General features: G+C 35.0%; 1 protein-coding gene and 1 long non-coding RNA gene across 4 annotated transcripts in view; one reads left to right on the top strand and one right to left on the bottom strand.

Annotated features, from left to right (window-relative positions):
* The window catches only part of LOC141847876 (uncharacterized), a 46,980-nt gene extending 22,326 nt beyond the window's left edge, over positions 1-24,654 (bottom strand). The window contains exons 1-3 of one of the 3 annotated variants that reach the window (XM_074735969.1): positions 24,525-24,654; positions 8,894-8,960; positions 1,988-2,125 (exon numbers count right to left, since the gene is read on the bottom strand). In XM_074735969.1, the coding sequence (XP_074592070.1) occupies positions 1,988-2,125; positions 8,894-8,960; positions 24,525-24,628 (309 nt within the window). In that variant the 5' untranslated portion in view covers positions 24,629-24,654. Of the gene's footprint in view, positions 1-1,987; positions 2,134-8,893; positions 8,961-24,524 lie in introns of all 3 variants that reach the window. The other 2 variants (XM_074735970.1, XM_074735971.1) reach the window with 2 other exon arrangements.
* Positions 24,655-25,478: 824 nt separating this feature from the next.
* LOC141846901 (uncharacterized) lies at positions 25,479-27,649 on the top strand. Its single transcript, XR_012603382.1, has 3 exons — positions 25,479-25,935; positions 26,526-26,607; positions 27,564-27,649. It is a non-coding gene; the product is annotated as an uncharacterized LOC141846901 (long non-coding RNA).

The following is a 27,649-nucleotide window of genomic DNA, read 5'->3' as shown; positions in this document are numbered from 1 at the left end:
TGAAGGGAGCACTCGGACGGGGTATCGTATATAAAAATCATGGGCACACTCATATTGAAGGCTTTTCAAATGCAGATTGGGCAGATTCTAAAATGGATAGAAGATCAACTTCAAGTTATTGTATTTTTATTGGAGGAAATTTAATTTCATGAAAAAGTAAAAAGCAAAATATTGTGTCACGATCCAGTGCAGAATTAGAATATAGGGCTATAGTACAGTCTTTATGTGAAATAATGTGGATATATCAGCTGTTGACTGAAGTAGGACTTAAAATTTCAGTACCAACAAAAATATAGTGTGATAATCAAGCCGCTATACACATTGCATCAAATCCCATCTTTCATGAGCGAACTAAGCACATTGAAATTGATTGTCATTTTGTTCGTGAAAAAATTCAACAAGGCTTGATCACTACAAGATACGTGAAGTCTGGAGAGCAACTATTAATATTTATGCTCCAACTTGAGAGGGAGTATTATCTGGTTATATTAGTTAATATATTATCTGGTTATATTAGTTATAATATATTCTTAATTAAGTAGTTGTCAATTTGTCTATTATAGTTTCCTTAGTTGGATTCTTTCCTTAAAAAGATTCCTAATTTGTATATAAATAGACCTCTTATGTAAAGGGTGGTGGATTGAGAGGAATAAAAATTTCTTTTGATATTTTTCATTCAACAAATCACTTCACAACTAACCTCTAACCATTTTTTTAAACTTAGATGAATTTTATTTTATATATATCAAGGATTAAAATCTCAAGCCAAGCCGGGTTTTCGTCAAAGGAAGAGGAAGAGGAAGAGAAATAGGAGACGAGAAAACATACCTAGAGTGTAGAAACTTCACATGACATGGAACTAGAATAAGAATCACCACAAATGAGCTAGCACTGGAGGAAGCTAGGTTTCAATTTCAACACAAGAAGAAAAATAGGTTTTGGTATAGAGGAGGAAGCCATGAAGGAAGCAAAATAACAAAGAGGTGTGTCAAGCCTCTCAAGAGACAGCAAAGAAGGAAGTTGCAATTGCCCATTGCCTGTATTGAGGATCTCACATGTCTATTAGTGAGCGGAACAAAAGATTTCACCCTCTCAAGTGGCATGCTTAAGATTCTAAATGATGGCATATATGACCTTTGGATAAAATCTCATTCCATGTCGGTCAACACAAACAAAACATCCCATTCCATCGACCTATCGGCATGTGGAGCGACCCGATACAATGGTACGATTGAAGCCAACCTGTGTTTTCCTTCTTTGATATTGAATCAAACATAAGGCAAGTCTTCCCTTGGAAATGCCATGCATTTTCCTTCTCTAGCGTCAAAACCAAACACAATGCAAGCCTACCATTTAAAGTATCATAGTGTTTCCTTCTTCAATATTGAATCGATCATGAGGTGAGCAATCCCTCCATGAAATCACCAGCATTTTCCTTCTTGGGAGAACCTTCTAGGTTATTCCCCCTTCTCCTCGTCTTATATGGTTTATCCAACTCTCAATATATCTTCATCCAGAGTAGAATGAAATTTCAAACCTTGATACAACCATTGCTTCTTTATTGCAATACCAATATTAATTAAGAAAGAAAGATTCCTAAAGTCATTAAAATAATAATTCTTGTCAATCAAGTCTCTAGTTTAGCATGGGTTAATTGTTAGTGTTTTTCTTATAAAGTGAACAAAAAAATGTGTCATGTTCATATCATGTCATAGAAAGGAATACTTTAATTAATAATCATATCATTAACAAAATAAAATCACTTGATTTATTATATAGGAATCTCATAAAGACAATGACCTACTAAGCAAGAATGCTAATCACATGACAAAAATATCTAATTAGACTAATAAATAAATAAATTATTGTTGTTGCATGATATAATGTCAGAAGTGGCAAATTGAAAAGAAACTAATAACATTTAAAACAAACTATTAGCTTGGCAAATTAATCTTGGAATAGAATTTAAAGAAGAGGCACTAGTTACCAAATTGATTGCCAAATAATAAGCAAATTTTTCATACAATCCCTCCTCCACAACTTCAGAAGTTGATTCCACAGCAACAATGAGTTTTTGGAGAACGTTCTTAATATATTTGTCATTCAACTTTGTGCCTTTTATTGCCTGCATAACTACAGTTATGAAACTTCAAATAGTAGACGAATGATAATTACCAAAATTTTTGCTATCATAGAATTTGCTTACATGGGTTAGAACTAAATGAAAGCTGAGTAGACAAAATACTGTTATCCAACTAAATGCAAGTTTCCCTTCATTTCTCAAGGAATTTAAGACTTTCTATCTCCAACAAAATGCAGCATAAAAAACCAGTATGCCAAGGAAATTGGTATAGTAATTGATTTCAGGAACATCATTTAACAAGTTTGAATTATAGGTACAACAGATAAAAGAAAAGATATGATCATATCATCATTAGTTATTTTTGCCTCAATTATTTTTGGTTATCCCTCCATTGACCTCTTTGACTGTATCATTAGTAATATTCACATCAAGTAATTTGTTTATTATATTGAGTAATGTTTCTATCCCTTAGAGCTGTCTCTATAAGTGATTCAACTTTTTGACTTAATCTATTAGGAGCTTTTGAACCTGTATATAGCATTTTAACACATTTTCTCCCATTTTATTATATTAGAAGAACATAATTGCTGTTAAACATGGTTTCAAATGTTGATCATTAAGGGTCAGGATGGTTGAAATATTATCATTTCAATGGCTCACTATTATTATGTCAACATGAGTAAATTCACTGTCACTGGTGTCGACACGATTTAGAAGATATAAACTGCAAAAGGGTTGATCTCATCTGATGATATTGTTTCAAACCAGCTGAAAGAGGAAGATTCTCTTAGTATGCGATTTTTACCGACATAGGTAGGAAATAAAACACTAAAAAGGGGGAAGAGGGGGGAGCACCAACAACCAATACCTACCAAAATACAAAATAAATAAATCTCACTAATTCTTCGTTTATATCTCCTGATAAAATACTAAAGGGAGAGGGGAGGAGAAGAAGGTGCCCAAACTAAAGCACCAACAATAACAAAGAAGAGTGATGCCAATATCGAAGAATCTAGATGTCTCTATATATCTTATTCTTATACTTCTTCCCATTTCAATTATATTAGTGCAAGTCAAATTCTCAATGGTTAACAAAGACATATTTATGGATATGTGAAAATTAATACCAACAACCATCCTAGGAGCATTATTAGATATAGGCCTTGGAAAATTATGCAAGTAACCTCAATAGAATTCTACAACCTACAATAACCAATACTTTAATCCAATGCACAACACTCATTTTGATATTAGGAAAGTACAATCATTAGTCAAGATATTTGTTGTGTTTTGAAACTTTATGCTACTATATTTTATTTCAATTGACTATATACTTGCTAGAGGCTTATATTTGGAAGTAAACAAGTTGAAGGAAGAAATTACAAGATTAAAACTTATTTGAGTTGATCTCAAAACACTTTAAGTCTACCGACGAATAGTGAATTGACACAACATAATAAATACCATGCTAGCCACAAATCGAAACTTTAAAACAAAATATGATATTTTAAACCTTTCTCTCAGATATTAGTTTTTGTTTGTTTGTTTATTTTATCCTTTCTAAACTCCATGCATCCATTTTAGCATTTTCATCCCTACTATATCAACCTTTCACACATGTTGCTTCTTAATTGCCCATTACTCCGATCAATATAAAATAAGATCATCTCATATGAAAATTTTCTTAGTTAAGGGCACATGATGATCACACAAAACTATAGAAACAACTTGTCAATTTCCTTGTTGAATAATACATCCAAGAAATTCAAAACTTTCACTTACAAGAATTGTATATCCATCTTTGCTATTTTTCTCTATTCTTTTCTTATTACTGAAATTATATATAATATGTCTAGTTCTATTTATCAGAAAAAAAAAAACTTTATTGTGTTTACTGGAAGGGGAGGAATTAGAGGAAAATGAAATAGTTTAAAAAGGATAGTCTAGTGGACGAAGCTCCAGCCAATGTAGAATCCCGGGGAAGGATCAATTGTACGCAGTCTTATCCTGTTTTACAAGGTGTTGTTTCTGAGACTCAAACCCGTGACCTCTAAGTCACACGGCAGCAACTTTACCATTACATCAAGTCTCCCCTTTAGAAATGAAATAGTTTAAATTAAAGAAAAAGAAATAAATAAGTATATAATCTAATTTCTACTCTAACAATCATCTTGTTTACTTGGAATAAACCGAAAGGAAATAAATAATATCATAGTGTTGGCATAAATAAATAGAAGAATTTATCGCCTTCAGTCAACTCATTTGTCACACGCATAACAGCTCCAGCACAAGCAATACCATTATCACACATATCTTTTACATTGTAATTATTACACATTTCTTTCTTATCTAAACCACACCATAATCTTTGGAGACTCTATCATGTATATGTGACACTAATATACTTAGTCAAATTTAAGAATAATGAATTATACATGTGAATCTTCAATATTTTTTATGAGAAAATTAATTATCTACCACTAGTTGAAGCCAAGGATCATGATACCAAATTATGTTGATCAGGCCAAATTTACCGTTCCGCCTGGTAATCGACATCGAAATCATTCAACACCAGCACCGAGAGGAGTCGCAAGGCAGTAACAACTTTGCGGTGGCCTCACCTAAGTGGCCTCACAATGACCTAGAAAGCCGTCGAATTTCTTTTTCTCTTTCCTTTCTTCTTTTCCTCTTATTTTCATCTTTTTCTTCATTTTTTTGATAGCTAATTCCTTTTCCTCCAGTAATTTCTTTCCCTCTCTTTCATCCATTTCTTTCCCACCTTCATACGTCTACAAAGTAAATAGAGACTAAAGATTGTTAGGAAAGATTTCTTTCCCTTCGTAACAGAGACTAAGGAAAAAAATATTTTAAGGATGACAATGGAGAGGAATTATTAGGAAAAGCATCTATAACAATCAAATATTAATAAATATATTTTTAATTAATGTATTTTATATTTTAAAAAGTACCAAATATCATATTAGCACGACATAATACAATTCTAAAACCGTATTGTTAAATTGAAATTTCAGCACGCCTCAAAATTTTAAACCTTGGTTAAAACACTCATTATAGTAAGATAAGTTATCTTATTTTAACAAACTATAACATGTTCTCATAATCAACAAGTTGGTTTTACTTTATTTTCTTAATAACCAATACAATGACAAATTAAGTATGTTTTGGACATTTTTCACCCTTATATTTGCTTATATAGCATGCATTTTTATTTCAATTGACATAAATATAGTTTCAATTGTCTATCCTTATTGATTAGCATGAATAAGACATTGTTTATCGTTAACTGATATTGATGTTGATATTATGTCATTGCGGATGAATGCCATTTTCTTCCGTGGTTAGGTGGCACCAACCAAGACAAGCCTATCTCAACCTATCTTGTCGATTCCATCTGAAAGAGACCAATAGTGAAAGATTGCTTCTCATGACTTATCCTTTGACTTTGTATGCCCATCACATGGAGCAGATGAAAAGAGCATAAAAAGAAAAGAAAAAGAGGTGAAGAATCAATAAAAGAACCAACACTAGGAAAGAGAAGGGGTAACACCTAACTTTGAAAAATCCATATGTTAATCATGTGTTTGTTCCAACTCAAGTTGTGTTAGTTAGCCAAGGTATATTTATGGACATGAAAAGAAATCAATTCTAGTACTAGATATTTTATAAGCATTATTTAATTTGGATCTTAAAAAATTATAGGGTCTTACAAGAATCAATGCTCCCATTGACCATAAAGAGCAAATTGGTATCTATTTAAACTTATTGGAATGCCCTATCTCTATCTCTCTTTCCAAAGCATTTACAGTATGTGAAACCCGAGTAACATTCTAAGCTTTAGATCAAATTAACCCATCATCATCTCTCTTAAATTATCTTGTAACTGACTAATAGCAAATTGGATTTGACAAGACACTTAAGTCATTGATTTGAGACCTCCTTTTCCTAGATCTAGATTCAAGCAGATATTATTAAATGAATATAAATAATGAAATCTAGGAGGTCTGAATTCCTATAGGCATAGACATTACCTGATCTAATTCTTTAATTTAGATAGCACATCAGTAAGTTTGAAAAAGACCTTTGTGTTTCTTCAAGTTCTCTTTAAAAAGAAGTATGAATCTCTTCCAACCATGTATTTCATGATTCCATACTTCAACAAGATAGACATAAAAAATTTTACCACTTTCAAAAAAACATTCAAACTATAGGATCGAGGTAAGCGCTAGAGGGGGGTGAATAGCGCAATTGTTGTTCGTTCGTTCTTTTTACTAACACAGAGAACTTACGGCGGTATTAAAAAAATAATACAGAGACACAGATTTTTTACTTGGTTCCTAACTCCCCAGGGTTAATACGTTCAAAGCCTATGCACGGGAAGACATCTGTCCATTAATGATCTCCTTTCCAGAACTTTTCCAAAGGCGGAGAAACCCATCTTACAGTCCAATCAAATATAAAATTAAATACAATAGTAAGACTTAAAAGAAAATTAATCGAATACTCGTGTAGGTCGATCCGGAAATCCTGAACGCAACGCACCCTTCCTGGAGCTTCCCTGATCGCACAAGCTTGGCTTCATTAGCGTTGAACAACACCATAGGATGCAAAATTTATAGAAGCAATTGTATCCTTGATGGTGCACGTTGATGGCCTTATAAAGACTCTTCCGGGCGCCCCGAACCAATCTGATCCAATCTCTTCGATTATTATCGGAGCCGATTCTTCTTGATCCCAACGCCTAGACCATCCAAGGGCGCCTGGAGTAACAGCCGAGCGCCCCAATCTAGTTGATCTGAGTTGACCCTGAACTTGATTCGGCTGTTTTTGTTTGCTCCTTTTATGCTTCTTCAGTCTTGCTTACAGCTCCTGATTCTTACAAGATAAGCATACAAACACACAAGCAACCTAAGCCTACCTATAGTCTGTCTGACCTACTGGGCTTACCTAAGCCTTACCTTGTAGGTCTAACCTACTAGGCTTACCCATGTCTAACTTCCAGTTAGGACTAATCACTTTCATAGGTAGACTTCCCACCTACCAAATATATGGTCACCCTTGACCTGTTTAGATTTTCCCTTGCCTAACCTCCAATTTGAACTAGTCACTTCCATAGGTAAACTTTTCACCTGCCAAACATCCGGTTACCCTTGACCTGTTTGGACTTTTCCTTACATAACCTCCAGTTAAGACTTCTTTGCACAACTTCACTCACCAGGACTTCCTGCCCAGCTTCACTCACCAGGTCTTCCTTGTCTAACCTCCAATTAGGACTTCTCCTGCCTAGCCTCAACTAGGACTTTTCCTGCCTAGCCTCAATTAGGACTTCTCCTTGCCCGATCTAACTGACTAGGACATTTTGTCCGGTTCAACTAACTAGAACTTCTCGCTAGTCTTCTTGTCAAACTGACCTAACTAAACTTCACTCACATCCAAATATTAAATCTTGTTTAGATCAATCGTTAGTCAAACTAACCAGACTTAAGTATATTGTCAAATATTGAAAGTCTAAAAGTATACTGGTGCTCCCTACACAAACACAAACCATGATCATGTTTGGTATTTTCTAATCCAAGATGGTAAAGTTAGTCATTTTTCATTAGCAGATGGGATTTCTCAATCAAAATTAAAGGCATTCATTTTGTGTCATAGTGTTTTCACATCTAATAAATGGTTAGTCACAAACAAAGAAAAACAAAGTCTTCTGGATTGATTCAAAAAAGGAAAAGATAGGATCATGATTTAAAATTTTGAATCGTATCAGAGTGTCGATTTATGATTGAAATAATACGGTTTTAGTATCGTATCATATCGTGTTGTGCTGATACAGTTTCGTATTTTTAAATATAAATATATTAATTAAAAAATATTATTATAATATTTAATTATTATAAATATTTATTATTATGTTAAATTAATATTTTAAAAATTAGGATGGAGTAAAAATTAATTTAGGATTAACTAAAGTATAGATATAATGATTAGGATAAATAGGTTTAAATTAAATTAAATTTAATTTATTTTAATCAGTTTAAGGAGGAAATTTAAGAAATGAATTTAAAATTTTAAAAAGGAATTTTTTCATATATTTAAGGCTAAAACAAATACAAAAGAAATTCAAATATGGGGAAGAAGGAGAAAGAATTAGGAGGGAAAAGAATTAATCATTAAAAAATAAAAATAAAATCAATTAAAATAAAATCGCAGTCTCGCACGACCACCGTGATCTCGCCCAAGGCGTCTGTGGGGCTGTGGCCGCGAGCCTAGCTCAAGGCATGCTGGCATCGCCATCGTGCTAGTTGGCAAGCACAACAAAATATGTCGCCCGTGCAACTCAGTACCGCACGAGATTTTAAATCATGATAGGATAATAAACTAAATAAATACAACCATATGAACAAATACAAACAAGAAGATTAAAAATAGAGTAGTGGAAGCTTCATCTAGTGGTGTTTGGATTAGAGTGTTGATTCATATTAATGGATTAGAGTGTTCGATTTCACTAATATCAAGTTCAGGTTGACCCTAGCTAGGTTTTGTTGAGGTGGACATTTTTGTACAATATGTCATTTTAAGTTATTCGCATACTCAAATGGTGTGAAGCACAATGGTGTTGAGAAAGATATTGAGCTTCCAGGGCTAATTAGTGCAATTTATTCATTTTAAATCAATGATGATATTTGTGATATTATACAACTACAATGTATATATGTAACATACGGATCTTGCACAGATCTTGCACTTGAACAATGAGTAGAAAATGAAAAGAACAGAATCTACAAAGACACTTACATTATCATTTATACACTCCTCCAAAATGAAAGTTTGAACCCTTGTTATAGAGCCCCCACCAGCTTGTCTACCAATAGAAAAGAACACCCAATAAGAATTAAAAACTTTCCATAATACCTAAGGAGGAAAAAGGAGGGGAAAAAGGAAGCAGATAGAAAGGACAAGACTAAAATTCCATTTCTTTGGTAAACATAAAAGGCATGTAGAAGGGAAAGGAAGTAAAGTAAAGGGATAAGTTTTTTCTCCCTTCCCTGTGTTGAATTAAGTTTCAAGAAATCCAATAACCCATTTATTGATATACACATACACTTAACTGTATGATTCTAAAATTCAACAGGTAATGCACTCTAATTCCTCTCACATCCAACAGAGCTATATGTTAGGTTAAGAATCTTGATTGTCATTCTTTACAAGTGGGGAGGGCCCCATTCAAACAATGGCCACCAATGTGCTATCAATTTAAATTAATAAGCACAATTAGTAAATTATGTAATTTATTCAAAATGACTAACAAAGTTAACAAGTATTAGGTGATCTAAAATCAATGCTCTTTGACTCTTGTATCGCAGCTAATTGTCTTCACCAAAGAGTTCAAATGTGCGTGTATATGCCTTCAATTCCATAACCATTATTTTGGATGGTAGGATCAATAGAAAGAAAGTCTTTGTACTATAATAGCACTATTAGACTCAACATGTGATTATATCATCCATAATAGCACTATATCCATACTAGCACTATCAAACTATATACATGTGAGTATATCATCCATAATAGCACTATCTATAGTAACAAAAAGGATTAAGGTAATAAGCAACCACATGAAGAGCACGATCTAGTTACTCCACATATTTGTCAAATAGGATTCACAAAGAAGACAACATTTTTAAAAAGAAGTTAGGCTTTTTTATCATCCTTTATGCCGCAAATTCCATGGTTTTTTTTATCTCCATCAACAAACCTTAACAACTTCACTAAAGGCAAAAAAACAATTGTGAAATTTACCCTGGAAGGAAATTATGTCATCATCATAATGGCATTTGCTCTCTTGTTTTAACACTTCTACGTCATTTGCATTGAACTCATTCATCCGATGAAAATATCGATATCATCCTTAACTTCAGTTTGTATCCATAAGACACTGCAATGAAAGAGAAGTTGCAAATCTTTTGATTCCAGGTCATATAACATCCCTTCTTCTGAGTGAAGTGGCACATTATGCTCAAAATCTTACAATGGTTGTACATAAAATTAGTGACAGCTCTTGCCTTTTTAAGAGTATCTTCCTTACCAATTCTCAAGAATAAAGTCAAGAGAGTGAATTTCACACGAATGTGTGCGCCCCTATTTCATTAGCCTCCCAAAAGCTAAATTTAATGTAGTTATATGTTCCTAATTGTATCTTACTTTTGTCCACAATCTCCTTTATGCATTCATCAACAATCTTAAAGATGTATTCAGTCATGTGGGAGCTCTCAAATGCGTTTAATGGACTTCAAGAAACTTTTGCCTAATTCATAATTTATGCATAAGTTCATAATTCTTTTTGTCCCTTTTATATTATCATAAATAGTTCACTATAGCACAATTAGTATTGGTCCTATGTGAGTTGGATTGCTAGAGGGGAGGAGATGCATACTGTGCCTGCAAATAAAAGATAATTATTCTCTTGCTGTGATTTCAACAAGAACACATAAAATGAATTAGTAGCAGAAGCATAAATCAAAATGCAAGCAGATACCAAAAGAACATGGTAATATATCATGATTCGGCAACCCCCAAGTTCCTAGTCCCCAGCCTATGATCTTGAAGATAGATTACATTCGGAACTCATTATTTTTCTCTCCTTCGGTAATATATTAGAGGTGGAAAAACCTCTTACAGAAATGTAGCAGTACAAGAGGTTTACAAAAAAAAGTAGAAATAATTAACCTAAAAACAAAATGACTCTTTAAATGTCGAAAGATTGTTGATTGATTAATGGTGAGAAGTCTTATGTTCGAGCCTCCAACACCTTTAAATAACCTCCTCCACGAAGTGCTTTGCTAACATCAAAATATTAACATGACACAATCTAGTTGACCGTCAACCAAATGTAGCAAAAACTTTATCCCAACAACCTCTTCCTGCAAAGACTCAATGCTGCTTTTTGGTTTTCCACATTGTGAAGTTGGTTCGACCAACTCTGGCTAAGCTTTATCTTCGAGTGTGCTTCTCCTGTTTCTCCATGTGTTTGTTTAGTCGATCAAGTTGGACCATCTGATCAACTAGTCTAACCAAATCCTGCAAATCTAATCTATTGACTAATTCTACTATTGTGGTCAACCACCTTGCACCAATTGGTTGACTAACCTATTGGTCGACCAAATGTCCCAAATTGGTCGAGTAACTTTAACTGATTTTGTCGTGGCTCCTACTTGAATTGGTCGACAAAAACATGTTTAGTCGACCAAATCACATGTACATTAATTTTCTAGTTAACTCTTCTAGTCAACTATTAATTTAACTCAAACCCATCTAAGAACTGAGTCCACCTAGATTGAATTCTACCCTCGTTGAAATACAGGTTCGCTCAACCCTTAGCTCACAACAGCTACTTTTCACCTTCTTCCACTAGTTCTTTTCTCATGTCATCATTCTCGCTCCACTTATGTACTCTTCAAACTCTTCGTATCTTGAGTCATCGACTACTCTATATGTATATACTTAAGTTCCTGCATACTTAGACACATATATCAGAGCACAAATGCAATGTGTAGCTTAAATTCTTTGCTTAAACATCAAAAGTCACGGTCACACTCAATTACTTACCCCTTGTTTACTTCAAAAAATAGAATGGAAAAGGAAAGAAATTCAAAGTGAAAAAAATGGTAAAGGAAAAGGAAAGAGAAAAAAAATCTCTAGGGAAAGGAAGAAAAATAAAAAGGAAAAAAAAAAACTAAAAAGACAAAGACAAAGGAAGAAGAAAAAAATAACAACCAAGGCCTTACATCGCATAAGGTGCCACGACTGCATGAAGGGACTCGGCAATTAGAAGGGACTTTCGAGATCAAGAATGATCGACTTCGTCTGGTACACGAATGCCTTTGAAAAGTTGAAGGCCGAATTCTAGGAGATCGTGCTTCAAAATATCTCCTGAGCTAAGAAAGGCGGACAAACTCGCAAAAATAGTCAGTGCGCTCTCAGCTTGGACTCTGGATAATCCGATCACTCGAGTCCAACTAATTGTTCAGCTCGACCAAGCACTCGATCAAGGTAACCCGACTGCCTGGCATACCCCTCTTATTTCCTTTTAACAACAGGGAGTTCTACCAGACAACCACGAGCAAACCTAACTCCTCAAGAGATGCACAACCCAGTTTACTTTGATTGAGGGCAACTTGTACAAGCATGCCTTCTCGCATCCTCTCCTCAAATGTCTTAGTCTCAAGGATGCTGACTATGTCATGCGGAAGATCCACCAAGGTTGTTGCGGGTATCACGTGGGAAATCGAACCTTGGCTTGGAAGATCTTGCTAGTCGATTATTTCTGACTGACCTTACAAACCGATGTTACTCAGCTTGTCAGTACCTATGTCAACGATCAAAAACATCAATGCCTTACTCAGCATTCCATCGAACTCTTGAAAGTCTTCACCACCTCCTACTCCTTCAATCAATAGTGGATGGGCATAGTCAATCATTTTCCTATTGGCCCCAATTAGAGAAAGTTCCTGCTGGTGGTGGTTGACTACTTTTCCAAATGGGTGGAAGCTGAACCCTTGGCTCGGATCACAGAAGACGCAATACTCAAGTTCCTCTGGTGCAACATCATCTGTCGATAAGGCATTCCCCGCAGACTCGTTTTTGATAACGATCGACAATTTCAGGGTGCAAACTCAAAGAATGGTGCCAAGGCTTCAGTATTCAACAAGCCTTCACTTCGATTGCATACCCCCAGAGCAATGGGCAAGTTGAAATGGTCAATCGAGAACTCATCCGAGGACTCAAGGTCAAGTTTGATCATGTAAGCAGCAATTGGGTTGAAGAATTATCAACTATCCTATGGTCCTACCAAAAGACTCCTCGAGAAAGCACTGGAATAACTCCCTTTCATCTGGTCTATGGTAGTGAAGCAGTAGTGTCTGTCAAGATTGGCTTGGAGCCAGCTCGAGTCAGTAATTATAATCAAGACAACTCCAACAGACAACTATTCAAGATAGACTTAGAGAGCAAAACAAGGGAGAAGAAGGTCACTCGGCTCATGGCTTATCGACAACGCATGTGTCAGACCTATAACAAGAAGGTCATCCTTCACTCCTTCCAAGTTGATGACTTTATCTAGAAGAAAGTAAAGTTAGTAGGAGATGTCAGGAAGCTAGAACCTTAGTGGGACGAACCTTATCAAGTTACTCACAATTTAAGCTCAGAAGCTTATTATCTACAGGACCCGGAAGGGATAGAACTCAGATGGCTTTGGAATGTTGTTCACCTTCGGTCTTACCATATCTAAAACTCCTGGGTACCTTTATATTGCTTTAGTCTTTTCTGTCTCTGTACTTACTACTTTTGCTAGTAAAAATGCAACTCTTTCAATTCTTGTCTCCACAAAAACTAACTCCCTTGGTCTCGGACCAAGGCATTCATCGACTCTAACATCCTATCTCGAACAAGCATCCATCAGCATCAACTCTAACTCCTTGTCTCGAATAAGCGTCCATCGACTCTAACTCTCTGTCTCGAACAGGCGTCCATCGACTCTAACTCCTTGTCTCGGACAAACATCCATCAACTCTAACTCCCTATCTCAGACAGACGTCCATCGACTCTAACTCCCTATCTCAAACAAAAGTTCATCAACTCTAATTCCCTGACAGGAGACAAACATCCACGACATCGACTCCAACTCCCTATCTCGGGCAGGCGTCCATCAACTCTAACTCCTTGTCTCGGATAAGCATCCATCGGCATCGACTCTAATTCCCTTTGTCTCGGATTAAGGTGTCCATCAACTAATTTCCTGTCTCGGACAGACGTCTCAGACCAAGGCATCCATCGACTTTAGCTCACTCGATCCCGGGCTCAAGCATCCTTCGATACAACTCTGTCTCAAACAGAGAGATACTCAATCGTTCAACATACAACACCAAGTCATCAAAAGTTTCATTACAAAAGTGCTACTGCGAATGTTCTACTACATCAAAAACTAGAAGCACCTTCTGCGAGTTCAAAAAATCTAGCAAAGTCCCAGCAGGTAGATGACAAGCATCCTGAACCTGCTTCATCACCCCTTCGAAGTTGTGTATCAGCATGAACATCACCCGACTACCGAGCAAGTGGTAGAACTCAAGCGATTTGAGGAAGGATGCCTTCGTCTACTCCCACCAACCTTCCTCACCGACCTTGTAATTCTCCGACTTGACCTAGAAGTGTATCCACTTGGACAGTCAACAGTTCCCTTCAGCTAATTTCTTCGACCACTTGCTACTCAACTTACACTCGGCGATGTTCCAATTCTTCTATTTCACGACCGAGGCGGATGAGTTGTTCTTGGCAGCCGCCTCTGCCTTATAGGCAACCTGCCTCCGCGGTGAGCAACTGCCTCCACCTTGTAGTGCACAACCTCCACTTGAGTTGCTTTTAGCTCTTGGGTCTTATGAGTCGGTCATGCTTTGAACTCAGCCGCCCATGCTTCAAACTCAACCACTCATTCCCGCACAACTCAATAAGACCCAGTCAAATACGGCAGACAAGGTGTTAGCTCCAAGCGCTCAGCCCAGAGCTGCAAAGGTAGACAAGGTTAGCCCTTGCCCTTGAAAAACAACCTTAAACACACGTACCTTTGTCATGGTCATGCTCATCGAATCACCCAAAGCCGTCAGAGACATACGCTTTGCAATTTCCCCCTTCATGACCCGAATATGGGTCAAATAGGTACTCAGAGTGGGAGGCAATCTTAACGAATGCAACACATTGTGACCGCTAGTAAGGTCTAGAAGGGAAGACAAGCTCCCACTCAACTCTAGTAGAGTCGACGACGATGCCTCAATCGGACCAAGCTCAGAGCTCGGATGGCCCTACTTGTGGTGGAATCGCTGTGCCAAATTGGGACTCAATCGGCCCTCCTTGTGTTGGAATTATCGCACCGAGTTGGGACTCAGGAAGCCCTCCTTGTGATGGATTCTCAATGACGGGACTTGTCTACCACAGTGGACTCTGCTCGACAAGTTGCTCTTGTGGCGGACTTTGTTTTCGGGATCGAAGCGACTCCCCCAATTCGCCTGAGGAGATGGACTCGGGCACCGTCGATGGGTGAGGTGGCAACATATCAACCGAGGTGGCCGCCTGATTAGCCAAATCAGTCGGCTCGGCATCTTGTGAACCCTCAGGAGTGATTACAAGGGGCTCAAGACAGGCCTTGGACCACTTCAAAAGTTTGTTGCACGATGCCTTAAACATAGTCTTGGTTGCACAACAAAAGAAGTTTTCAGTTAGTCGTCACAAAAATAGCAGACTACTAATATCCTTACCTAAGTGAAGCTTGAGCTTGGCTCTATTAAAAGTCAACCTGAAGTAGAAGAGCAAGCTCTCCTCGAGTAGAAGGTTGACATTGAAGTGGAGGTCGATCAGGATGTGTGCTGCCTCCAAGTAATCCAACTCTAACTTGTACTGACCTAAAGAAGGAGGAGGTGGCAGCTCCATCTGCTAGCCAATCGGCCAAAAGTAGGAGAGGATGGGCTTATATAAAAGAAATGGAACTTCCAAATCCTTATGAGAAGTCGGATACTTCTCTAAGAACTGACACGAAGCCCTAGTGGTGAAGTAAAAGACTCCGACCTCTCCTTTCTTTAGATAGAAGAAATAATGAAAAATGTGGGGATGGAGAGGGATCTGGTATAGTCAGAAGATAATGAATGTGTCACAAAGGAGTCGAAAAGAATTCACACTAATTGTTGCAGAGAAATATGGAAGTATTCGGAAACCTCGCAAAAGTAAATTGGGATCGGAAACCTCAAACCACCCATCAACTGGCTGTAAAAGAAGATGGTTAAGCCAACCAGTGGCAAATGAGGTCGTTGGTTAGATTTTGGCACTCTAATCCGGTGGTATTCGGGTATCTTGAAGTACTGCCTAAGTACCTCCCTATCATCTCTAGTATAGGTTGATGGGTTGGACTCACACCAAAGAGAAGAAGGCGACCATAGGATGGCTACTCAAAAATCATGGATAATCGTATATAACCGATAAAGGAGATGGACTTATAGGTTTAGATCGCCAGAAGTCGGGGAAGACGGAAAGAAGAGCGAGAGGACAAGGCCAAAGGAGATAAACGTCGATGAGTCGGCGCTCTCCTCTGGGTGCCCTAATATAGCCTCGCTCCCACAACCCGAGCCATCAGATGAGGAACGCAAAAAAGCGGGCTACTCAGCATCGCCATCAGATTCAGCATCAGGATCTAAGTGATCTCAGCTGTCACATCGACTTGATCGCTCGACAACTTCGACAACTATAGCCGTCTAAACGAGCTGGCATTAATGGTAAGGTTGTAGGGATCTTTTACGAAAAATAATAAATAAATACAGCATAACAAAACCGATCCCTCTAAAGATCCATACGAATATAGTATACATGTTTGATCAAATTGTCACCTTTGTTGCGTGAATGAAACAATCTCGGCAGCAACTTAATTCGGTAGATCTCAGCACAATCAAAATGATGGCGCCTCTTCGGTATCCACACGAACACGTCCTTCGTTCGTCGCACGAACTTAGCCTTCGAAGAAGAACCACCTTCGTTGTGCTAGCAACGTGGATAGTTTTGCCAAGAGTAAAAGAAGAGGAGACTAAACGTGATCATCTACCAAATGCATAAAATTGGCATTTTGTACTCATCCAATAAATACAAAAGGTAATCCAATTAATACAAAGGGTCATCCAATGAATACCAATGAATAGAAAGAGTCATCCAATAAATACAAAAAGTCATCCAATGAATACAAAAGATTTTTTTATCATCCAATTAATTCAAAATGTTTTTACCTTTTGCTTTGCTTTTCATCAATACTTCATTAATCTCTATTAATGGGCATTAATCCTAGTTAATGATTAAGTCTAATCCAATGAGTCTAATTTAGATTAGACTCAATCCAATAATCCAATAGTTGGATTCATTTGAGTCTAACTCGGATTAGACTTAACCCTATAATCTTAGGGTCCATTATATTTTAGTCAAACTAAAAAATACTCATCTTCAAATCAACATGTTCTTTGTGTATCTAAAACACATTTTACATACATAAGCAATGAATAGCATCTAGCAATGCATCATTGCTACCCAAGTGATGAGAATGTCGAAATCCGACTTAACCTTTCTGTGTCTATTTTCTTATATTAACTTGGTCCTTCTATCCTCAATATCTGGATTGATCCATGAAACATAAACCGTATCATACCCTTATCAATCTTTATGTTTCTTGATCTCTAAGTAGACTCACTTAATCAAATGAACTCAATATCTCATATTAACTTATTTAAGCATAATCATGTATTTTAGTAGTCCTACTTAATCAAGAGGTCTACAGATATCACTTTCATCATATGAAAGGGATAGATCTCATCTACATCACTCACATCCCTTCACATAATTTATTACATACCCAGTGATCGACTTTATAGTTCACCTTGTTACAAGTGACGTTTGTCGATACTAAAGTACACAAGTCCTTATATAAAACACTGTAGTAACTTCAGGTCTAAAGACTATTTATACTAAGTCACTATAAAAATGTTTATGACACTCATATAATGATCCGTGAAACATTCTCATGATGAGTCAATTTAATACATATTCTCTAATATATACTCATATATCAACTTGATATCTTATATACATGACTTGTAAGATTAAATCATCAGTTGAGCTACATGCTAGTCTCAACACATTAATATTGCCCTTGTATATTAAAGCTTGACTAAGAATAGTTAAGAGTAGTGTTCTATATATATATCTACAACCTCCTACTATCAATTCAACTAATTGATACGTTGTAGACTAGAACCTACTACCCTAGGATATTATTATACTTCTTCATCTGATACAGATTTGAAGTAAATATAATAATCATAAACCTTGACTTTTATTAATGAAATATGATACAAAAGTTTCCTTGTCAATCATCTCATAATTGGCTCTAGGGCTAACACTAACAAAGATGTAACGCCCTAGTTACACAGACCATTCGGCATCACCCTTAGATCTAGAGTCAAGATCCGCACGATCTTAGCAATCAAGTCAGCCAACTCCTTATATGGCTTCGGTAAAGTACACAGTCATAACAAGCTAACATCAACGATGGGACGTGGCACCCAGTGATGCGTACTATTATGCCATTCTGACAAATTAGGTGTCGCATCGGGGCAATCTTCATAATGGCTTCGATAACAGACGCAGGATAAACACACCAACATTAATGGCAAAGCATGGCTAGGTACTTTCTCCTTTCCCAATGCATCAAACGACAACCCAACAGATAGTCATTAGCCACATGGATTCTACTGTCCTCTCGTTAATAAAACTGACTCGACATAACAGTTCAGTCAGTTGGACTCCTACCTCTTTTGACTAGACTTGACGAGGAAACTTGTGATGTGGTGGAGATAGTTTGCCCCCACATAGTACAGAAAAGTCAAAAGTCATATAGAGCCAAGCCCGATCAAGATAGGACCTGAGTTGAGACCCTTCAAGCCGGGTTAGATTTGCATTTGACACAGATTCGACACGATCATACCACTCAACGCCAGACTATCGATTCCGGGACCACTATCACTCAACATTCGACTCCCGATTCTGAGTTCCCTGCTACTCAATGCCTAATGCCCGACGCCGAGACCCCTACCATTGGGCACCTAAATAGGGAGGATGAGGCTAGTCGGGAACATGGTAAACATGGAGCGACACGATTAACAAAAAAACGAGGGAGACGTGGGACAACATGGGTAACGAAGTGAGGAGAACGTGTGATAACGTGGCAACCCCTCAACCTGAACATGAAGAACTGAGGATCATGGGTGTCGCCCATTTCACCAAGGACGGAGTATAAAAAGAGGTCCACTCCTGCGGACGCAGGAGTTTGCATACAAACCCAGCCACTTCTTTACTTCTCCCCTATCTTTTTCCTTCTTGATTCTCTAATCATTGAGGTCTGACTTGAGCGTCAGAGTGATTGCGCCAAGGTCCGCCTTGGCCTCCCTTCTAATCCCCTTTGACTATTGCAGAGATTCCCCAAGCTTGTGTCTTTCCAGCCAAGTGAGACTCACCTTGAAGACCTCCGACCCAACACCAACCTCATCTTTGGAGGTTCCCTCATACTTGATCTCGGACCGAATCACTTATATTTGTAACCTAAGGATACTAAACGAGCAAAAGAAAGCATCTGTCATCATTAGTAGGTGAATTGGTCTAAGAGATCTATCTCCATGGTCAAGTAGGATAGACAACCTGTTCTGAACACGGGCTAGTTCAAGGTGGAATCAAGTACATGGATAGGTATGTAGTGTTGAAGCAAGCCAAAAGGAGTAAGATCACTATCGTAAGAGCGTCATCTTTTGTCTATCCACAGAAGTAAACTGCACTATCCAACTCCTATCTACGCATGCTCTACTCTATAAAAGTAAATTGAGCCATAATAGTTGCCGAACAAGTTTCTATCGCTATGCCCTTCCCTAACTCCTCACCTCAATCCCTCTCCTCTCTCTCTAGCATGCCTTTCAGTTTAGCAAGGTACAGGGGCGGCTCAAGCCTCCTAGAGGCCCTAAGCGAAATTTTTTTTAAAATGATTGTTATTATTTTTAAAAATTTTCTCTCACCCTTTTTTATTCGGACTTGAGACCGACAATGGTGGGTTTAAAAAAATTTTAAAATAAATTAATATTTAAAAATAAATTTTTTATATAAAATTAAATTTTATTCCTTTTTGAGATTGCAAAATTATTAATTTAATTTTCATATTCAAGTTTTAATAATAATTTTTTTTCAATTGATAACATTGCTAAATTATTTAATCTTTCTTGAGACATAGTTGAACGTAAATAAGATTTTATTAATTTTAATTTTGAAAAATTTCTTTCCGCTGAAGCTATACTAACAGGTATGGTCAGTAATATTCTATAAGTTATCCATGTATTAGGAAAAGAATTTAATATTTTTATAAGATTTAATACTTCAAGTGCTGTTTTTAATTCTGGATTTATTATTTCTTTTAAAACTTTCAATTCTAAAAATAAATCTAAACCATCAATATCTTATGACATCTCATGTATTAAAAAGTTTTCAAAATTCAAATATTTTTCTTTTAAAAAATCATTATCAAGAAATTTTAACTTCTCTACCTCATTAAAAAAATTAAAATTATCTTCGTATATTTTAAATTGTTCAAATCTACTTTGAAGTGAAGAAATAGCATGATCAATAATATAATTAAAGTAATTGATTTTAAAAGATTTTTCTGGTGATAGTTTTACTTCATTAGTTGTATTCTCATCAAATCATTTATTTTTTCTAATTACACATTTTTCACAAAATTTTGATTTTATATTCATTTTATTTGCAATTTCTTTAGCAGAAATCATAGCAGATATGAATCCATTTTCTCTATACTCATTCAAAAAAGAAATAAGACCTTTTAATTGATATAATGCAATAGCAATGTTCATATCTTTATATTGTAAAAAATTTACTAACAGTATTAACTGTGAATAATATATCATACCAAATAACCATACCTAATAAAAATTTAAAATTTTCAATCTCATATGTTGGTAAAGAAATTGCTTCACTTTTTGTTTTAGGATCATCACTAGTCTCTGCAAGTTTGCATAAAGCTTCTCTTATTTATGGAGCTTGATATTTTATAGCTTTAACACTTTCAAGACGACTTTCCCAACGTGTTTGTGATAATGGTTTTAGAGTTAATTTAGAAACATGATCTTGTAAGATTTTTCATCTTTTGGTAGAAGAGAAAAATAATGAGTAAATACGTTGTATAACACCAAAAAATGTTATAGCACTAGGACAAGAATTAGTCATATCACATAGTACTAAATTAAGCCTATGACAACCAAATAATGTATAAAAAGCTCTAGAATTTATATCTAGCAGTCTTTTTTATACACCTTGTTGTTTACCCTTCATATTAGATCTATTATCATATCCTTGTCCTCTTATGTCATTTACATCAAATTCAATTTTTTTTAATATAGTGATAAGCGTATCAAAAAGTCTTTTTCCTGATATATCATCTACTTTTAAAAATTCTATAAAATATTCTTTTATTTTGATTGAACTTGTTGAAATATCTACATATCTTTATATAAGAAACATTTGTTCTTGATGACTTATATCTGGAATACAATCAAGTATAACAGAAAAATATTTTGCTTCATTTATTTTTTAATTATAATATTTTTTATTTCTATTCCTAATATATTTATTAACTCGTTTTGTATATTATGACCAAGATAATGATTATAAATTTCACCATTTTGAATACGTTTGAGGTGTTCTTCCATTACAGGATCAAATTCTACAAACATTTCAATTAAACCTAAAAAATTTCCATTGTTATCTTGATAAATCTTCTCATTTGCACCACGAAATGCTAAATTATTTTTTGCAAGATTTTTAATTACAGTAATAATTCTTATTAATACATTTTTCCAATGTTCTTTTTCTTTGTTTATCTTTTCTTATAAATTTTGATCGATGATTTTATTTTTAAGTAATCTCATTTCAATATCAAACCAAGTATTCATATTTATAATATGTTAAGTGCTTGTTTCATGACTTTTAAGCTTGGCACTAAGATTTTTCCATTATTAACTATCCTTCATTTGCTAATTGAATTGTAATTATTTTTTGACTAAATAATTTACGTAAAAGCAAAATACTTTATCTAATTCTTTTGAATATATTAACCATCTTCTGTCATGTTTTTCTCCATTTGGTAATTTTTGGATATAATAAATTGTAGAAAAATGTCTATAATTTTCAACATTTGGGAAATATTTATAGACACCAAATGATAGAAGATCACCAAATGATGAAAATTGCAGACATTTTTCTACAATTCATTATATCCGAAAATTACCAAATGGAGAAAAACATAACAGAAGATAGCTAATATATTCAAAAGAATTAGATAAAGTATTTTGCTTTTGTTGTAAATTATTTAGTGAAAAAATAATTACAATTCAATTAGCAAATGAAGGATGTCGAGATTGAAAAAATCTTTATGCCAAGCTTAAAAGTCATGAAACAAGCAGTGAACATATTATAAATATGAATACTTGGTTTGATATTGAAATGAGATTACTTAAAAATAAAACCATCGATCAAAATTTATAAAAAAAAGATAAACAAAGAAAAAGAATATTGGAAAATGTATTACTAAGAATTATTACTATAATTAAAAAACTTGCAAAAAATAATTTAGCATTTCATAGTGCAAATGATAAGATTTATTAAGATAACAATGGAAATTTTTTAGGTTTAATTGAAATTATTGCAGAATTTGATCCTGTAATGCAAGAACACCTCAAACGTATTCAAAATGGTGAAATTTATAATCATTATCTTGGTCATAATATACAAAACGAGTTAATAAATATATTAGGAATAGAAATAAAAAATATTATAATTAAAAAATAAATGAAGCAAAATATTTTTCTGTTATACTTGATTGTACTCCAGATATAAGTGATCAAGAACAAATGTCTCTTATATAAAGATATGTAGATATTTCAACAAGTTCAATCAAAATAAAAAAATATTTTATAGAATTTTTAAAAGTAGATGATACATCAGGAAAAAGACTTTTTGATACGCTTATCACTATATTAAGAAAAATTGAATTTGATGTAAATGACATAAGAGGACAAGGATATGATAATAGATCTAATATGAAGGGTAAACAACAAGATGTATAAAAAAGACTACTAGATATAAATTCTAGAGCTTTTTATACATTATTTGGTTGTCATAGGCTTAATTTAGTACTATGTGATATGACTAATTCTTGTCCTAGTGCTATAACATTTTTTGGTGTTATACAACGTATTTACTCATTATTTTTCTCTTCTACCAAAAGATGAAAAATCTTACAAGATCATGTTTCTAAATTAACTCTAAAACCATTATCACAAACACGTTGGGAAAGTCGTCTTGAAAGTGTTAAAGCTATAAAATATCAAGCTCCATAAATAAGAGAAGTTTTATACAAACTTGCAGAGACTAGTGATGATCCTAAAACAACAGGTGAAGCAATTTCTTTACCAACATATGAGATTAAAAATTTTAAATTTTTATTAGGTATGATTATTTGGTATGATATATTATTCACAGTTAATACTGTTAGTAAATTTTTTACAATATAAAAATATGAACATTGCTATTGCATTAGATCAATTAAAAGGTCTTATTTCTTTTTTGAATGAGTATAGAGAAAATGGATTCATATCTGCTATGATTTCTGCTAAAGAAATTGCAAATGAAATGAATATAGAACCAAAATTTCGTGAAAAACATGTAATTAGAAAAAAATAAACGATTTGATGAGAATATAACTAATGAAATAAAACTATCACCAAAAGAATCTTTTAAAATCAATTACTTTAATTATATTATTGGTCATGCTATTTCTTCACTTCAAAGTAGATTTGAACAATTTAAAATATACGAAGATAATTTTAATATTTTAATGAGGTAGAGAAGTTAAAATTTCTTGATAATGATTTTTTAAAAGAAAAATATTTGAATTTTGAAAACTTTTTAACACATGATATGTCATAAGATATTGATGGTTTAGATTTATTTTTAAAATTAAAAGTTTTAAAAGAAATAATAAATCCAAAATTAAAAACAGCACTTGAAGTATTAAATCTTATAAAAAAATTAAATTCTTTTCTTAATGCATGGATAACTTATAAAATATTACTGACCATACCTGTTAATGTAGCTTCAGCAGAAAGAAGTTTTTTAAAATTAAAATTAATAAAGTCTTATTTACATTCAACTATGTCTTAAAAAAAATTAAATAATTTAGCAATGTTATCAATTGAAAAAAAAAATTATTATTAAAACTTGAATATGAAATTTTAATTAATAATTTTGCTTCTCAAAAAGCTAGAAAATTTAATTTTATATAAACAATTTATTTTTAAAATTAATATTTTAATTTATTTTAAAAAAATTTTAAACTCACCATTATCGGTCTAAGTTCGAATAAAAAAGGATAAGAGAAAATTTTAAAAAATAATAACAATTATTTAAAAAAAAAATCGCTTAAGGCCTCCCAGAGACTTGAGTCGCTGCTGTGCAGCAGGAAGAAACCAGGAAAGAAAAGAAGGGGGAAAAAACGAAAGGACCGTAAGAAGCAAAGCCAACAGGTAAATAAGCATTAATCAAATAGCTGATTGCTAATTGTGTGCTCTCACCGATTGTATTACACATTAGATTACCCGGAAAGCAATCAAACAGAAAGCTGACAAACGTCAAAAAATCCCCTTTTTTTTCTTTTGCGAAATCATGCAAGCAAAATTGGTTGAGAATCGACGTAATAGATGAGCAATAGAGGAGGAGAAGAAAAGAGGGAACGGACCTGGCTAAGGAGATCAAGCAATCCACGGGCTCCATGGCGATGAAGGCAGCCTTCAGGTATAGGAAGTTCGAATTTTTACTGCAAGCTTCACTTGCCGAATCCATCTCGTCGATCCAAACCTTTGGCCCTCCCGCCGCCGCCTCTTTTTGCAACATACTCCGTCCTCGATTTGATGCAGAACCCTTATATAGTATTTGTTTTATTAAATCACCTGGATGTTTATTATTGTTTATTTATGGTAAAAATTATATACTATATTTTAACGTCCAACCATTATCGAGATAGAAATGATAAATATATTTAAAAAAATTAAGGATAATAAAAATAAATAAATATCTTATCAACGTATTAGTCCCACTTCGACAGAATAAAACATAGTTGAGTATTAAATTAAGTTAGACTTCAATGAAGTTGTAGTTTATACCATTTTCGCTGAGCGTCATACATCAGGTATACGTAGAATAAATTTATTATTTTAAAAAATTTTAATGTCTCAGTTATTCTACAGACTGTGTTGTATCTTGCATGTGTGGTTGCGAGTGTTGTAATAATTTAGATTATTTTTATTTTTCTTCCGTTATGTATATTTTTTGAAACGCATAAACACGCGCAACGTACGGTGGCCGATCCCAACAAAATATAAATAATCCTAATTAGTTAACAAAGAGTAAGGGGGTTAATTATGAGGTCTAATAATTGATCATTAAGGGTTACGTATTTTTTGATTGAGTTTCATTTGGGTTTAATGATTAAACTCATTAAGCAAATCCAATGGGTTTAAATTTCAGGTTAATAATGGAGCTCAAATACAACCCAATTGAAGCCCAATTAAAACCAGCCCATTAAAGTTATTGGATCTAGTTTCAAATCCAAACCTGATAAGGAATCCATTTTTCAACAGTGTCGCGATTCCTATTTGCTCTTCACTGAATTCGTGATTTGTCCCCTCTACACTAGTGATTTCTTCGTTTCTTCCCTTCCCCGATCAGAGCATCGCCTTCCCTAGACCTCGTCGCGAGCCAAAGCTGAACTCGAAGCGTCTCCTCCGTTTCTTTCTTCTCCAAGGATGCTAAATCAAAATCTGTCTCTCCGGTGCCCACGCGATCTCCTTCCAATGGTTCCCCAGAGCCTAGAGTGACCGGAGGTATGCGTTCCGGCGGAGGATCTTAACGGGTTGGCGATCTAAGGATTCGGCGCTGGGATCTGCCTTATTGCCACCTTCGTCTAGATCGGGCGTAGCAGGGATATCCGAAGGAGGATCGAAGACCAGGTCGCTCTTGATCGCCTTCAAGAACCGGACCTTGGAGCTTTCCACAGCTACCTAGCATAGGGCGACCACCTTTGCAATGGAAGATTGAATCAAGATATGCCGAGGATGATCGTGCCAAGGATGCCTTCCAACCGATCAGAGGTGAGACTTCTAATTCTGATTAGAATTTTTGGTTGGATCTATTAGTTTTCTGTTGGGATTTTTGACCTGTTAGGATTTAGGGTTTTTGTTAGAATGTTGTTTGATTGTGGTGGCTTGGATTGATAGGAATCGATCTGTTGATTTGGGAATTTATGGAGCTAGTTGTTTTGATTATTTTAGGATGTTGAGGATTGGTCCTGTTCTGTTCTAGCTGTTGAGTCCTGATTAGTTTTAGATCTGGTCTTATTTTGCCATGGAATCGGTTGGATTTTATGGGATTTAGTAGGTTGTTTACCGTTGGATTGTCCTGTTTGTGATTGTTAGAAGTAATCTGTTGATGTTGGATTTCTTGATTAGGTTGTGGTTAGGTTGTGGATAGCTTAGTTAGGTTAATTAGGTTAGGTTGTGGATAGGTTAGTTAGGTTAATTGGGTTAGGTTGGTTTAGATCCGATTAGAGTTAATGAAACTCGTGTTTAATTAACATGAGTGAATTGAAATATGAATCTAATTGGATTTGGGTTAAGTGTTAGATTTTGAATGGGCTAAGGCTTATGAGATTATTAGTAAATGTTGTTTATTCTTTTTGCAGGGCCTTGATTGGTTGTGGATTCGAGTATATACGGAAGATTATAGTTTCTGGGAGTTCTTATTTTAGATGTGCGTTACATTAGGTGGGTAATTTCTGTATTTGGTCAATACAGAGCTATTTTATTTCTAGTGCATATTCCCTTTCTATTATTGTTGATTAGTACATTGATCACATTCCTGTTCCTTGTTGATTAGATACCTTTATTATACTCTTGTTTATACTGTGCTTGTCCTTAATTCAGTTGATCTTATGATTATCCATGCTATTGTATGAACCTCTACTTGTCTATGTGATTTACTGTTCTTATCCTTGGTTGATACATGTGATCAATAGAGATCTATTATCTATGCATATTGTTTAGCATAGTAGATGTTGATCATCATTGTTTGATCATCATATCATGGTGCATGATGACGATTGTAAGTCGCAATGTTGTGAGTCTATCATCATGGATAGTTGGTCTGTAGTGGCATTTTCAGATTAGGTGGTTATGATTCCCCTATTTCAATCATGGTGATGGTGGCTATATGACCTGTACGCAACCGAGTCGATGTGCTGACCTTGACACCGGTGAGGGGTGGTACTCGGAGAGTATGGGAGTGATACTCAGGGACGAGTATTAGAAGACAAACATTGACCATAGGATGTACGTAGCTATAGATAGCTACTTAATGTTAGGTCACCATGCTACTTTATTGTAGGACTGGATGTATGACCATTTGGATGTCGGACACCCTGAGTCTCATATACACACATGAGTACTGAAGCGATTGTAAGCAGCTACATCATGCATATGCTTGCATTGTATGCTTGATATATATGTATTGGACCATATGTATACTACATTTAGACATTGTCATTCATATGAATTGATGCATTTATGAGATCTATTTTAGATTATACGCTATCAGTTGAATTATTACTGATCACTGGTTGATTTCTGCTATTTATTTGTGTACCCTTGCTCTTAATTATATACTCTTCACCATGCACTGTTTATTCTGCTTATCCACTGAGTATGTTGTACTCACCGTTCAGACCCTGGTCTGTCTTCCCAAGTATTAGGTAGGAGATTATACTGATGCCAAGGAGATCCTGCCAGTCATGCCATCTCACAGCAGGAC

The sequence above is a fragment of the Curcuma longa genome, chromosome 16 (genome assembly GCF_044706935.1).
Source record: "Curcuma longa cultivar G26 ecotype Majalengka, Jawa Barat chromosome 16, ITB_CL_G26_1.1, whole genome shotgun sequence".
Lineage (NCBI taxonomy): Eukaryota > Viridiplantae > Streptophyta > Magnoliopsida > Zingiberales > Zingiberaceae > Curcuma > Curcuma longa.
The sequence above is the reverse complement of the archived record's forward strand: the minus strand, read 5'-3'. Positions and strand labels throughout refer to the sequence as shown.